Here is a 14,327-nt window from a genome sequence, read left to right on the forward strand (position 1 = left end):
CTGCATAGACATTTGACAGAACCCATCCAACTGTACATTTAAAAAGGGTGCATTTTACTCCATGTTAAGTTATACCTCAATTTAAAATAGTTCTAGTAAAATAAGGATTTGGAAATTAGATGACTTCTAAAAATGCACTGAGTCTAAAATTTTGGATTTCTGACTCTGATGTGGGCCAACTCAAGGGGCTATTTGAGGGGGGACTTAAACCTGTCACAGGGTGGGCTTTGCCCCAAGTCTCCACTGCCATCTCCCCTCAAATGGCAGCAGGGCCCAGGTCCTGATTCAGAAGAGCTCCGGCCTCCAATGGAGACAGGACAGCAGGAAAACTGCAGTTGATTTTCAGTCTGTTCAAAAACCTAGCTTCTGGAGCTGGAGTCATATTTGAGTTTCAATAGCAGCTGCCACAGACCTGCTAAGATACATGGGACTTCTCAAGAGGTGTTGCTGTCATCAGTGGGAGCAGGTGGGAGGCAGTTAACTAATTTAATGAACAAAAATCACAAAGAAAAAAACTATGTGAAGGAGGTGGAGCAGAGATAGCAGCCAGGAGCCAGTGACTCCCTACAGAATCACACACACATTTCCATCACAGAATCTTTATTTTACATATTTGCATCCCAGCAAGAGAATCCATCCCACACATCAAATCACCCTGATCAGAACCGCCACCCGTTTACATGTTTACATAAATACTCTCCAATGATCATAAGCGTTAAAAAAATACTGAAAACTCCTTCTGCATCCCAACCTAACCTGAAAAGCAAATGGCATTTACAGACATTCTCTCCCCCAAAGGAAACTTGTTTCCGGAGCAGGTATGTCTGACTTCTGAGGTCACATGACTAGACAAATCCAATTTAGCATCTGCAAAAGCTGCTTAAGGCGTCAAGAAACCCCCTTGTGTGTACAGGAATCTGGGGTACTTTTGTAGTAATTATCTTAAATGCTAAAAAGCTGACCCTCTGGCCCCGCCCACTGCAAAACCGCAAACAATGCCTCTCAATGAGCTTGCAGTCTTGGAAGTGAGTAGCTCTTCTGCACTTTAACCCCTTAACCCCTACTGACTTTATCCCGAGCCCCTTCCCCACTGGCCTGGCTGCCACCGGGACTCCACCAGGTACCATGCAGCACAACAGGACCCTTGCTCCCGCACTTGCTTGTCGCCCCCTCAGCATCTCAGGGGGTATGCATGTCCCATGCCCTAGTGGCGAGCCAATCAAAAATCACTCCTTTCCAAGCATAAACCATGCAGAGAGGCTACAGATGCATCACCAGGCTACAATGGAGGCCCCTGGGGAACTGGAGGGTGTTCAGCCCACCGATCAATAACTACATTCCACTAGGGAGAATTATTAGCATCAACTCAAGTGATCTCTTGGAAAGACTTCCTCACAAAAACACCGCAGAGAAAACCGGAGCGAAGAGCAGATCTTTCAGAACATTTGGTATGTTCCAGATGAATACCTTCTTGGTCTATCAAGAGGTGTCAGGCCAAAGCCTGACTCCTTTGGGGGGAAGCCGTTAACTTACTGAAACCTGGAGGGAAAAAGCAGCCAGCCACAGGCATGCTAGACTTGGCAGAGAGCCTGGACCTGTTAGAAGGCCGGGGGTCTGTCAGAGAAAAGCAAAGGGGTGAAGCATGGAAACCAGTGGAGGAGCAGGCTAGGATCTGCCTTCTTTGGAACTCGGCAGGAGCAGCTCCTCTGTGGACTGGGTGTTTGGAGAGGGGCCAGCAAGCTTATCAGAGGCCTAACGTTCTAAGAGCCTTCCTCGAAGAAGATGCTTCAGGACCAGGGAGATGGCCGAAGGCCACTCGCAATTAAAATGGGCATCTTTTACACTCCTCCTTGGTCTGTCAGGGCTGGCTCCTTGAAGTAGGTGCTTAAGCACTGTAAAAGGACATACATTTTGGTGTGGGGGAAGATTATACATGGTCCAAAGCAGTAATTCATGGCGTTGGTATGCAGTCTCCTGACAGAATTCTCCTTAGAAAATACATCCTTCAACACAGCCACTGGGAGAAAATGCTGCACTGCACCAAAGCCTTCAGCCCACATTCGCAGATGGGCAGGTGTGGGGTGAAGGGCAGAGGGGGAGGGGGAAACGGAGGGAGGGGACAGCAGGGACAGGAAAGGAGGGTGGGCTGTGGATGCCGGGGAGATCACACTGCGGGAGGACCGGCCCGGAAGGGACACCCAGTGGGCCTGAGCACCGCCTTGACCAGCCGCACAGGTCTGTGGGGAAACATGGACATTTACCCAAGAAGTGGTTCCTGGAAAGAAAACTCGGCTGACTCAGGCTGTGAGCTGAGAAACCATCTTTTACACGAGAGCAAGCACATCCTCACAGGAGAGAAGCCGGCCATATTCAGCAGTGTAAACGCGCTGCTACCCAAACCTCACGGCAGAAGGGACCCAGGAGTAGGCTGCAGGTCTCTGGCCACTGTCAGAGCCAGGATCAATGGCGGTTCTTGCTGTCCAAGGGCTTCTCTAGTGAGATACACACACCCGCTACTTCCTAATTTTACAGCCAGCAGTACTTCCAGGCCACAGCACATTTCTCAACGGAAGCGCGGCAACTCTGCGCAGGCAGACCCAGGGAGCGGGAGCCCAGAGCAAAGCTGTAAACACGACCCACCGCTCTGGGATGCGCGGCCAGTCACCTCGGCCCACACCCTGCACTGAGGCTGCAGCTGCCGGCAGGCCGCACTGTAACCGAGCCAGGCTGCGGGCAGCGGCGGTCTGCGAGGGAGCTGTCTGGCCCTGGACTGCCATCTAAACTCAACAGCAGCACTGACTGCTGGCACAGCTATTAGGGGATAGAGAAAGAAGAGACATTTTGACAGAACAGGATGGAGAGCTTAAATCATTTTGTAAAAACTTGAGTTACCACCTGTTTTCCCAATCTTCGGCTGGGGTTTTTGATCTTTCTCAATCATCAGCCTGACACCAAACCTTCCGCCACTTACAGTAATAGCCCCTTTCTAAAGGGGAGGTTTCATCACAACTTTGGTTCTTGCCAAGAAGGCTGTGGCCTAGTCAAGGACATGTGCCTGCAGGACAAGCAGTGAGCGCGCCGCTCTGAGGGCAGCACCTAAGGGGGATCTGGCCACAGAATGAGACACATTTCTGAAGCGCTGGGACTGTTCACGCACAGGGAAACAAAGTCTTAAAAACATTCTCATCTTCCCTGCAACTTCCTTCTCCTGTCACACAGCCCCAAATTCACTTAATAAAAAAAAAAGCAAAAGGTCCCTTACATTAATACTTAGATGGGAGATGGGGAGACACACAATACCCTCCCCCCAGTATGTGTGGGACAGCAAGCAGCAGCGGTCTTGCCAGATGCTTGGTCGTACTCCACGCTCGGCCAGGACCGAGCCTTTGTGAAGGGTCAGGCCGGCACAGCGGAGGGCCAGCAGGAGTGCACAGAGAGCGCGCAATTCCTCATGTGATTCTGGAAGGGAGATGGAACAGGAAGGGACAACAACTGGTTCCTGAGTAGAGACCCTTCAGCTTCCCAAACCTGGGCTATTGAGTTTCTGAGTGACTCTTCCAATCTAGGGGCAAGAAACCCACCCCCAGAGACTGTGGCTGTGTGGAGCCCCGGAGGCCCCTGCAGGTGCAGCCCTGTGACTCATCTGGGCAGGCGGAAGCGCCCTGACCTGACCGGCACCGAGCTGCAGAGAGCTTCCCCAATGCAGCCTTGCGTGTGTCCTGTCTCAGGCCCAGGCGACCAAAATCACAGCGGCAAAGTACTGCCCAGCCCTCCCTGCCCTCGGCGGCAACAGGCCACCAGAGCCTGTCCCGTCCCTCTGAGGGCTCGGCCCCAAGCTGCGTGCTGCTCACTTCAGGGAGCTCCTCGCGCCCGTGTCTGGAGTGTTCCGCCGGCCCCAATCCCTGAGTCAGACTCTCCGTCACACTGACTTTCTTTGCATACATACTCTTGGAACACTGGGACAAGGACCGTTTCGCTCCTCTTTAGAAATCCTCTCTGGCCCCCAGGAAAGCCTGTGAAATGACTGGCTTGTATGTACGTATTTGCTTCAGCACGGCCTCTTCCGCCCCCAGATGCTCCTTTAAGGCAAATCCCTCCCCATCTCTCCCCATCTTCTGCTCTAAGCGTCATGAGGAGAGAGGGGAGTGAGGAGGGTGCTGCTCTGGGCAGTCAGGGAGCGGGGTGCTCAGGGAAACCCCACAGGAGAATGCCTACTGAGCTTACGCCCTGAGCCTGTCTGCCCAATCAGGCCACACAGAAGACAAACCAATTGAGAAAACCATTTCCCACCTCAGTCCCAGGGCCTTTGACAAGGACATTCCAGTCCTCTGAGGAGGGAGTCCTTTTAGGAGGCCACCGGGCTGCTGAGCTACTGGTTTCTGGTCACTTTCAGAATCCAGGATAAAGGTCTGGGGCAACATTTACGACCGGGAATCCTAGGGCAGGCTCTACATACTAAAGTGGGTTTTGACTCTGCTTTCTAAAATAACCTAATTTCCCTCGGTTTTGTCCCTTCCCTGTCTTTGCAAGGCTTGTGTCCTTGTGACATCTGCTCATGTACTGAAGCCCCGTTCCTGTACAATGATATACACCTGTACAGAGGTGTGTCTCCTGTACAGAGATATACACCTCTGCCTCCCTCCCCCATCCCCCAACATTCCTCCCTATTCTGCTACACGCTTGGGGTCACAACTGCATATACCTTAAGAGTTCCCAATTTAAAAAAAAAGAAATACAAATTAAAAACAAAGTCTTCCTTTCACCCTCCTTTCTATTCCCTCCATACCATCCCCACCTGAAGGAGGTTCAAACTGCCTGTAACAAGCCATAGATCAGGTTTCCAGAGAAGAGAGTAAGAAACTAGGTTCCGTGGCACTTTGTTCCCAGCCACGTGCTCTGTGGTGTCACTGTCGGGAGGTGCCAGCTGCTCTCGCTCTCCATCAAGACTCCTAATAAATTAAGTGTTTCCTCTGACAGCGCCAGCCTCCAGGGTGCCCATCACGCAGTGCCTTCCCAATCGCCCTGGGGCTCCACAGAGCCGTTGGTCACCTTCTTGACTTTCTTCATATTCTCCATCACCCCTGATGTTGTCACTCTGAGCAAGGAAAAAACAAATAGGAAAATCTCAGTAGTAAAGTGAGAGGCAATCTTCACCACAGCCCAGAGGTAAAGGGTACAGCCTCTGGAATCAGACCTGGGTTTGACTCCTGACAAGCTCCCCACTAGCTGTGTAACCTTGGCCAAGCCATCTGACCACTCTGTACTTGAGAATAATAAATAATTCCCACTTCCCAGAACTGTCATGAGGCAAAAATGATTCTCTAATGTGCCGCATCAATACATAGCTGCTGTTGTTATACAATCAACACCAATCTCTCTTTGTCATGGCTGTCACACATTTTTATGCTGCACATACACGCTGGTTGGGAGTATGAGATCACATCCGTATCATAGCTCATCAGCTGTAGCCATTCATACTGACTAGCCACAGTGGATCATTTCTCCACTGATTTGGAGGAAGCTTCCGGGCCCAAAGCCTCTTTGACCGCTGGTGAGAGGACCAGCTGCCTCCTGCAAACCCAGGCTCTGCCCTCAGCAGGCCAGGCCCGGGCTACGCAGCTGTCAGGGCACATGGCCTGCCTCCACTCTGGGTCCCCAGGGCAGAGGCCTTATTCTCTCTTGGGGCCACGGAACCCTTCACTGAATGTGAGGATCAAAAGCGGAACAACGCTGGCCTCGGAGGGCCTGAGGATGAGCACTGCACAGAGCGAACTCAGCAGCTCTCAAGAAGGTGGGTTTATGAGAAGACAACCTCCTGCCTAACAAAAGGTGAGCAGGACAGAGTCTAGGGAGGTCTGAAGTCTGAAGGAGCCGGCGGCTCTGCTGCAGGAGACCCGAGCAGAGACCCTGAGCTCTGCCTGGTAGGGCGCACAGAGGACTTTTAGGGCAGGGAATCTACTCTGTATGATTCTGTAATGGTAGATACATGTCATTACACATTTGTCCACAGATTGTACGACACCAAGAGTGAGCCCCGTGGAACCTGTGGACTCTGGGTGACAACAGTGTGCCAGGGAAGGCTCGTCAAGTGTAACCAATGTCCCTTCTGGGGAATGTTGATAATGGAGGAGACTGTGCATGTGGGGGAGAGGAGGTTGGTGGGAAATCTCTACACCTTTTATTCAATTTTACTGCGAACCTAAAACTGCTCTGAAAAACAGTTAAACACACCCAGCCCAGCATCTCCCTAGGCCCTCTAGGAAACAGGGAGGCACCAATGTTGCCCCTCATGGACCAACAGGAATCTCTTATCAGTAAAATAGACTCAATCAATCAATTCAATAGACTCTCCCCAAGGACCCTACCTACTACTCCCCTCACTGCAACTACCAAATGCTTTTACCTACAAATGTTAACTCAGTGGCCGTCTACATGATGCACTGAAAGCCATTAGCTGGCCCTAATGGCAAATAAGTGATTTTTTGGACGAAGGAAAGGAGAATCCTCCCTGCTTTTCCTTGCTTGCACCACTTGCTGCTGCTGTGACCAAGCCTTGAGCCACCCAGCCCTCCTGAGCTGGGACTTTCCTCCAAGAGGAGTCCCTCAGACTCCTGGGTCAGCTGTACTTCCAGCGAAGTTGGCACAGGCAGCTGCTGAAGTGAGCGGGGGCAGACCAAGGCACCATGGCGGTGATGCTTGGGGCCAGTGCATCCTGTCTCCCCAGCAACCCCAGGAAGCAAAAAGGATGCCCGATGCCCAAGGGCTGCAGGGGAGCCTGGCCAGCCCCGCTGCCTGGTGCTAGCGATGCTTCTCGCAGCCAACCCAGAGTCCGGGGAGAGGGGCAGGTTTCTGGGTGGACTAGATTAGGCAGACACCCCACAGTGTCCCAGGCAGGGACAGGAAGAGGTGGGGCTTCGCATGCACCTCTCTGCATGTCCTACTTTTCGGTGCAGACACTTGAAGGGGACAACAGCCAAAGAGCCACCTCCTGGCCAGCACTCTGCCCCATAGCAATGGCTCTCCAAGGCCCGACATGCAGCACGGGAAGGCGTCCCCAAGCTCAAGTTGGGTGACACGCAGCAATGAGTTTCAGTCTAAACCCAACCTCTGCGGCTGCAGGCCACCGCCCCTCACGTCCAGACACGGAGGGTGAGGTCGCGAGAGCGCAGCCGGCCCCTTTGCCTCTGCTCATTCCTTCCCTGCCTGACTGGCTCCTTCTCGCCCGAGCCGGGGCCCCTTCCTCTTGGCTCCAGGCACGTCCATGCAGCACTGTCTACACGCTGCGACACTGCTCTGCTGCAGACTGCGAGCTCTGAGGCAGGGCTTCTGCACTGGCCAGAGCTCCACGCTGCCGCAGAGCCATTCACAGCGAGGCACAAACAGCCTGAGTGCCCTGGCCAGGCTGGCCTCTCTGGCTGCCAAGCCCAGTGCCCATTTCCAGAAGCTGTCCTGCCCCGGTGTCTTCTCAGGGAGGCACTTCTTAGAGCCAAGCTGGCCTGACTTCAGGAGGGCACTAGCCTCAAGGGCCAACAGCTCCAGGCCAGGCCTGTTCTGCTGTCACATCTTGTAATGAGGCAAAGGGCAAGAGTGCTGAGCCCAGCAGGTGCACCCCCTGTGGAACCAGCGCAGGACACAGGAAGTGGGGCAGGGCGAGGCCCAAGGGAAGGAGCAGGGAGCACTAACAGAGGAGAGTGCACATGGACCCAGGGTTGCCCCCAACCTCCTTTCTATGCCTACATGGTGGCCCCTCTTGTCCTTGCAGAGCCCCAAGTACCCATGCTTGCAACCAAAAGGGCCTAATGAGCACAGATAGGATGGGTAGAGGGTCTCCAGGCACCTACTGCCCCTTCCGTCACAGCAGACTGGTCAAATACGGTTTGGGCTTAAGTGGCCCACAGACACACTGTTTCTGTAGCCAAACTAACCATAAAATTATCACCAAACTAAAACCTGTTTTCTGGACTTGCAATGTGGAGAGGCCTGCTTACCAGACAACTCTATTAGCCTCTGACTGCCCTGCCCCCACTGCTGCTGCCTGCCTCTGAAGGACTGCGGGAAGCAGTGAAAGGCTAGGGCAACCTGGAGGCCAACCTTCTGGAATGGGAACCCCAGAGAGACACTGCCTGGGCCTGGGACTCACACCAAACGCTCCTCCCACACTTGCTTCTCAAGATGACAGAAAACAACTCAGATCACTGAGGACATACATGGCACATAGGGCAGCTGCCAAGTCTGTAATTGAAATTACACCCAATACCTTTTACCTTGAATTTTTCAAAAAAAGTGTTACCCAAACTGCTAAGTCTCTTTGAACTTAAGGCCATAGAGCTGTTGAAAGAAATGGAGAAAAAGACCGAGAGGGGCAGGCTCATACACAGAAGCCGTATTAGGCCTGCTAGGGATGGTGGCGCTGTGGACCATGCGCAGGCCTGGGCCAGACTTGCTTCCCACGCGCGCTGCACTCCCACAGCGCAGCTTCAGATAAAGGAGGTGAGAACAGGTGGATGCGGAAGCACCCAGCTTCTCAGCCCATCAGGTTAGAGTCCGTGTGCTCCCAATGGAGAAAATGATAGCGAGAAGGTGGATTTGTTTTGGGGCGTGGGAGGCATAAGGAGGTGCTTTGTTCTGTGGCAGACATCAGACCTAGCTCCCTCTTCAAGAAACACCCTCCAGTGTGGATGACAGAGGTTCATGGCCTTCTAGAAAACACAGGCAAGGGCTCTGCCCGCCTCTGGCTGGGTCATTTCTGGAGGATCAGGAGGTGCCATCGAGGAACAGCGCCTCCGAGTAGAGGAGGGAGAGCCCAGGGCGCAGAGGCGCCCCCAGGAAGCTCCAGGTAGCCGTCACACTCACCCGCAGGATGTCAGGTTGACAACTGAAGCCTCCACCTCAGGCCTGTTCTGCTGTCACATCTTGTAAATTCAACGAACTTTCTCAACAGCAGGGTTCTTAGCCAAAGAGAAACCTCAGAACAATCTCTCTGCTGCCTCAAGCATCTGGCCTCAGACAGCTCCTGAACTTCTCTTCCACAGGCTAAACTGGGCTGGTGCTCACTGGGAACACCACCACCCTGAATAAAACCTTCATTTAGTTTGACTCTTGTTCTAGCCACCGAAGAGAAGCCCACTTCGCTGCTACGGTGCGGCCCATGTAACACCAGCCGCTGCAAAGATGGTGAACCCGTCCCCTTGTAACAGGAGTATAAACTGAGGCAACCAAAGGCTAACTCCTGACTCAGCATTCCAGGCTTGCCCAAATCTTGAGAGAACAAAGAACACACACTCTCTAGTCTCCACTAGACAGACTGATGGTCTGTCCATCTACACCCACCTGTTCCACACCCCCCACCCCTGATTTTAACACATACAGACCCTTTTGCTAATATGGTTACCACTATCCTCAAATAACTGCCAGAGAGAAACAAAAAAAACAAAGTCTTAAAAAATTTTGCAGTGAGACAAAAATATCTTCACACTGCATTCATGCTTCTGGATGCAATGGCTCAAGGCAAGGACACGGGGAAGGGGAGCTCCTACAGCGCTGTTGTGCAGCCGACTGATACAGCCGCTGGGAGTGAGATTCAGTACAGTGGAAAGTGCTCTGACCCAGCCATTCTGTTCCGAGCTGCTCATCCAGAGAAATCCTGCCGTAAACGACGGGAGAACAAGCTGGAGGCTGCCCAGCAGGGCACAGCACAGACACCGTGTCTGAGCTCACTTCCTGGCGCTGCTGCTTACCAGATGGACTCTCCTTTGTGCCACCCCAGGCAATAGTCACTTGCTCAGATTCTGCTACTTCTAGAAAAGGCACATGTGCTGGTTCTCCCGCTCTCCCCTCCACCAGCTATCGAGGGGCACTTGCTTCCTCTGCACAGGGAGAGTTGTTTGGGGCCCTTCGGCAGGCCCTGCCTCCCGTGTATTGTTTCCATAATGGAGCTGAGCACAAAGAGCTGTCCCATGCTGCCGACCTGCCCAGCGGCCCAGGAGAGCCCAGCGTGGGCGAGGCCGTGGCCTCTGAACTAGGAACAAGTGGAACAAGAAGGGGGATCCTCAGCCTTAGGCCAATCATCAAACACGACTGACCTGCCCCATCATAGTTCACCGGTCACCAAGTAAATAGGCTTAATCACTATTCACTCTTCTAGAAAATGACCGCCCTTACGCAGAAAATAGAGACCCTAGAGTCACTTACCCTGTGATTCAGAGAAGCCCATCTGAATGCTCAGATACAGGGCAAGTCACTATGCTGTGAAAAGCCAGTTACGTGATGGTAAGTGACATTTGAGGATAATCAGCAGACTTACAGATGACTCGGGTGATTATTTTTCAGCGGAAGCTCCCAATGGCAGGGGACTGCCAGGAGGTGGGGTCGCCCGTGTTCCATAGTGTTACAGGCCAAGGATACCCCCAGCTTCCTGCCACTGAGTTACCAGAAGCAGGCTCCAATGACTCACTAGGGTGGCAAGTTCTACTTTCTCTGAAAAGATTGAGTGATGTTTGGCAGATGCTGTATTTCAAACTGAGTAAATCAGCCCATGGCTTGAATGTCCATTTTCTTCTGCTAAAAATAGAGGTACCACCTCTGGAGGAACAAAATGTGGAGTACAGAGGCCCCATTTCACACCGTGCTGCTTTCAGTTAGGCAAAGGGGCAAAGGTAGAGAGGAAAAGGAGATGGCTTACACAGATTCCATTTCCAAGTCGTCATCTTCCTGAGAAAGTTGTAGGTAGGGGTTATCTGACGCTGGGCGGAATTTATACCCCGTTAGAACAAAGAATACCAGCGTGGCCATTTCGTCCAGGAGCTGCAAATTTAAGGCCCACCCCAAAATAAAGGGATTAGCAACGTTGCTTTTCAGAAAGCAGTGGAACTAAACAGACTGATAAAGCCCGACACCCACCCCTTTCCTATCACTCACACAAATGTCTGCTGAGACAGCGAGGGAGGCTTTTCCTTAGAAAATTTGCTGAAGCCTCACTAGGAGCATTCTGCCCAGAGATGACATTTAAGACTCCAGGCTTTAACCAGCCTCTTTACTCATCTTTCAAGAGCTCATTATATACCCACATTTCCTATAATGCCAAGCCACAAGCGAGTGCTTCAAAAAAAAAAGTCTCTAGATCATCTGACAGTTTACCCTAGTAGTTAAACTAGGTCTAGTGCACTGCAAGGACACATTACTATTGAAATAGTAGTAGTGGGCTTCGAAAAAGGGAGGTCTGGATTCTAAGCTATTCTAAGCCCTGTAACAGAAGGAAAGACCATGTCTCATCTAGATTTTAATTATATAGGGCAAATATTTCTCTGCCTGAGGCTTTTCTCTTCAAAGACTTTTAAAAATTGAAAACTACAATCAATAATGCAATTACTTCCAGGTTTCTCATGCAATCCAGCAGCTTTCCTCAACACAGGGATAATCTTGAGTGTAGACAAAAGAGACAGAAGGTCTTAGTGGCCACTGCCAGATAAATCAGTAACAACCTTAAGTTACACCCCAAGACTTTATTCTCAGATCTACATTCTCCCATGCTGTTCCGTGAGCAGCTTACCTGGTAGAGCCACTTCCACTGGAATGGAACAGCAAGTTTGAGGAGAAATGCAATGATCCTGGTGAAGTATATGTAACATACGATCTGTATGAAGAGGAAAGAGGTAAGAAAATCCACACAGAAATTATGCACCACTTTCTTCCCACAATTGGCTTTCGCAAATAACTATGAAAGAGAAAAGAGAATTGACTGAAGAAAATTCTCTGACACTTGCAGTGCTAATGGTAAGTATAGCAAAGAGATGGCTATTCTAGCAGACTTGAAAGGATTTATCTCTAGGTGACCACACAACACAGGGAGGTCAAAACACTTCGGTCTAACTGCTCTAACTCCTGAGTAACCCTTTCCTCATCCTAGCCACATAACTAACCCATCGATTTCATTCCCCAAAGGGTAGTATTTTTTATGCCCAGACTTTAAGGAATGTTTTCCAGTAGTAATTAACAAAATAAAGCCATACAGGGAAAATACTGACTTTAAGTTTCTTCAGCAGATGCTGTAAACATTCGAAGTCCACACTCAGTGGCAGTACCAAAACACCAGTAAGGGTGGATGTGACAAGGATTCAATATGATGGCCACTTGAGCGTGATCTGCTAACCGGGACCACGCGCAGGGTGGCCAGGCTTGCAGGAAAGGACTGTTTCAAGTGAAAGTCAATGTCAAGACCACAGAAGGTCACGCATAAAAGAGTCAGGAACCAAACTCTACAAGACTTGCTCCTCACATATTCTAAGAAATTATTATCCTAATAAATTACAGCAAGTCCTGCCTTGCTGTTTACTTATATGGACTTTTTGTGTCTGTTAGTCTGGTTTTTAGGTCTGATTCCATTTTTGTAAATGAATAAAAAAGCAAGTCAAAGGAGCAGCTCTGTATGGCACTTGCCCAGGAGAGAATCCAGAGACTGAACCGGGGACCTGTTCACAGCAGTTGTGGGGAGCCAGGGGGGAGGGTGTTAAAGATCAGGGTCACACGGGCGTGGCCTGGGACTCTATAATTCCCACAGGTCAAAAAATATGAAGTAGGTACTACTTTTCTGAGTATTTAAAGCCAAATTTCAAACTAAAATTGAAAAAGAAGTCACTCTGCTACTGAATTTTGCACAGCAAAAGGCACAACTTGGTTTTGGTAACTGAAACCCACAGCTCCAGGCAGCACATTCTGTGCTCTCACCAATTCCTTGGGAGTTCATTTGTTCGACTCCTTGATCTTATTTATAGATACAGGCTTTTTTTTTTACTCACCAGGACGTAATAATGTCTGAAAAGTTTCAGCTTTGCTAAGTTAATGGCAGCTAGGGAGAAAGAACAAAATGAAAGCCTCATTAACTTTTTTTCTCAGTTTTATAGCAAGTCCCATTCAGGCACCCTCTGTCAAGAGGCCAAGTCTGCTGCAGACGAGCAGTACCCAGGGGCACATCTATTATTTCTGGACATGAAACTGCTTGGCATGATCTCCCCCGGTCACCAGGAAGAACCGGGGAGCTGTGAAGGCAGCAGGCTGGGTTCCCAGCCCAGTGGGGTGCTGCGGTGGCTTGCACCCACAAACCTGTGCAGCACCCACCTCCAAGTTCAGCAGCTTTAAACTGGCCATGCTGGGCATATACAGACACCACAGAAATCAACAGACACCAGAGATCCGGACTCCTCTGCTCCCTAAAAGCCACTGTTAAACATCTCAGCTCTGCCGCTGGGGCTGACAAGAGCTGCAGCCCTTCACCTCCAACTAGCACCAGTCTCAGGTAGGTCTCACCCATCTGGGGGAGCCTCCCACTAGCTCAGGGTGTAAATTCAATTAACCCAGGGGCACATCTTGCAAATTTCACTTAGGTTTTCACTAAGTGCCTTGTAACAAGCCCTTTAAATACGACTTCCCTGGCTTTGTCCTACCTTCATGATTGTTCAAGGTCAAAGAGCCGGGACAGCGAGCTTCCTGCCACTGCCTATGGCCATGAAATATTGATGACCACAGAGGGTAGCCTGGCTCCCTCACCGATTAGCAAGCCTTTCATTCATCATAAACCTTCCGGCAGGAGGCAAATTAATTTTGCTTAATAGCATTCAATTAGGTTTCATTTAAGAATGGGACCATGGGTGGTGAAGGTTCAAAATTTCCTCTCTCCCTCCTCTGGCTCATGATTAGTGGGGAGCAATCAACTTTAAGATTCCAAAAGACATTCCTGGATTCCTGAATTAATCTTCTAGGTGATCAGCAACTAACAGTTCTGCAAGAACGTTCTCTGAAAAACCATGAGGGGAGACCAGGAAATATTTCCGGGAAATTCTGACTCCCCAAATCAGGAGGCTGTAGCACCCCCATCCAGAGCTGCAGTGCACTCATGCACACACGTGACATCTGAAGAAGCAAAATTAAAGCGGCAGATCAGCAAAGGCTTTCTTACCCAATGACCTCAAAGACAGTCTTGTTATTTTTTAAATCACGTCATCCAGTTTTTCCAAGTCTGTCTCCGGGCCAGGCCCTGCGATGCAGCAGTGACCATGGCAGCTGTGGTCTTTGCCCTGAGGGTGGCTGCCGTCCCGCAGGGAAAGGCACTGGACCAGGAGCTATACATTCCCTGAGCGCTAAGTGTGCCCAGGGTACAGGTGTACAAGCAGTGACATGGGCAGGCGCTCTTCCTGATGGGATGGGAGAGCCTTCACGGAAGACAAGGTATTAAAACCGAGACCATCTAAGTTTCGGATAATAATACTATCAGATATCTAAGTCACTGAGGTTTAAAGGTTCACTCATCTGCGTGTACCAGGCCCTTTTTGCGT

General features: G+C 50.7%; 1 protein-coding gene across 1 annotated transcript in view; it reads right to left on the reverse strand.

Annotated features, from left to right (window-relative positions):
• Positions 1 to 583: 583 nt before the first annotated feature.
• Positions 584 to 14,327, reverse strand: part of GPR107 (G protein-coupled receptor 107) — a 70,440-nt gene continuing 56,696 nt past the window's right edge. The window contains exons 15-18 of the mRNA XM_073222946.1: positions 12,795 to 12,844; positions 11,549 to 11,632; positions 10,682 to 10,803; positions 584 to 5,095 (exon numbers count right to left, since the gene is read on the reverse strand). Coding sequence (XP_073079047.1) covers positions 4,999 to 5,095; positions 10,682 to 10,803; positions 11,549 to 11,632; positions 12,795 to 12,844 — 353 coding nt within the window. The 3' untranslated portion in view covers positions 584 to 4,998. The remainder of the gene's footprint in view (positions 5,096 to 10,681; positions 10,804 to 11,548; positions 11,633 to 12,794; positions 12,845 to 14,327) is intronic.

The sequence above is a fragment of the Manis javanica genome, chromosome 2 (genome assembly GCF_040802235.1).
Source record: "Manis javanica isolate MJ-LG chromosome 2, MJ_LKY, whole genome shotgun sequence".
In the NCBI taxonomy this organism is placed as follows: domain Eukaryota; kingdom Metazoa; phylum Chordata; class Mammalia; order Pholidota; family Manidae; genus Manis; species Manis javanica.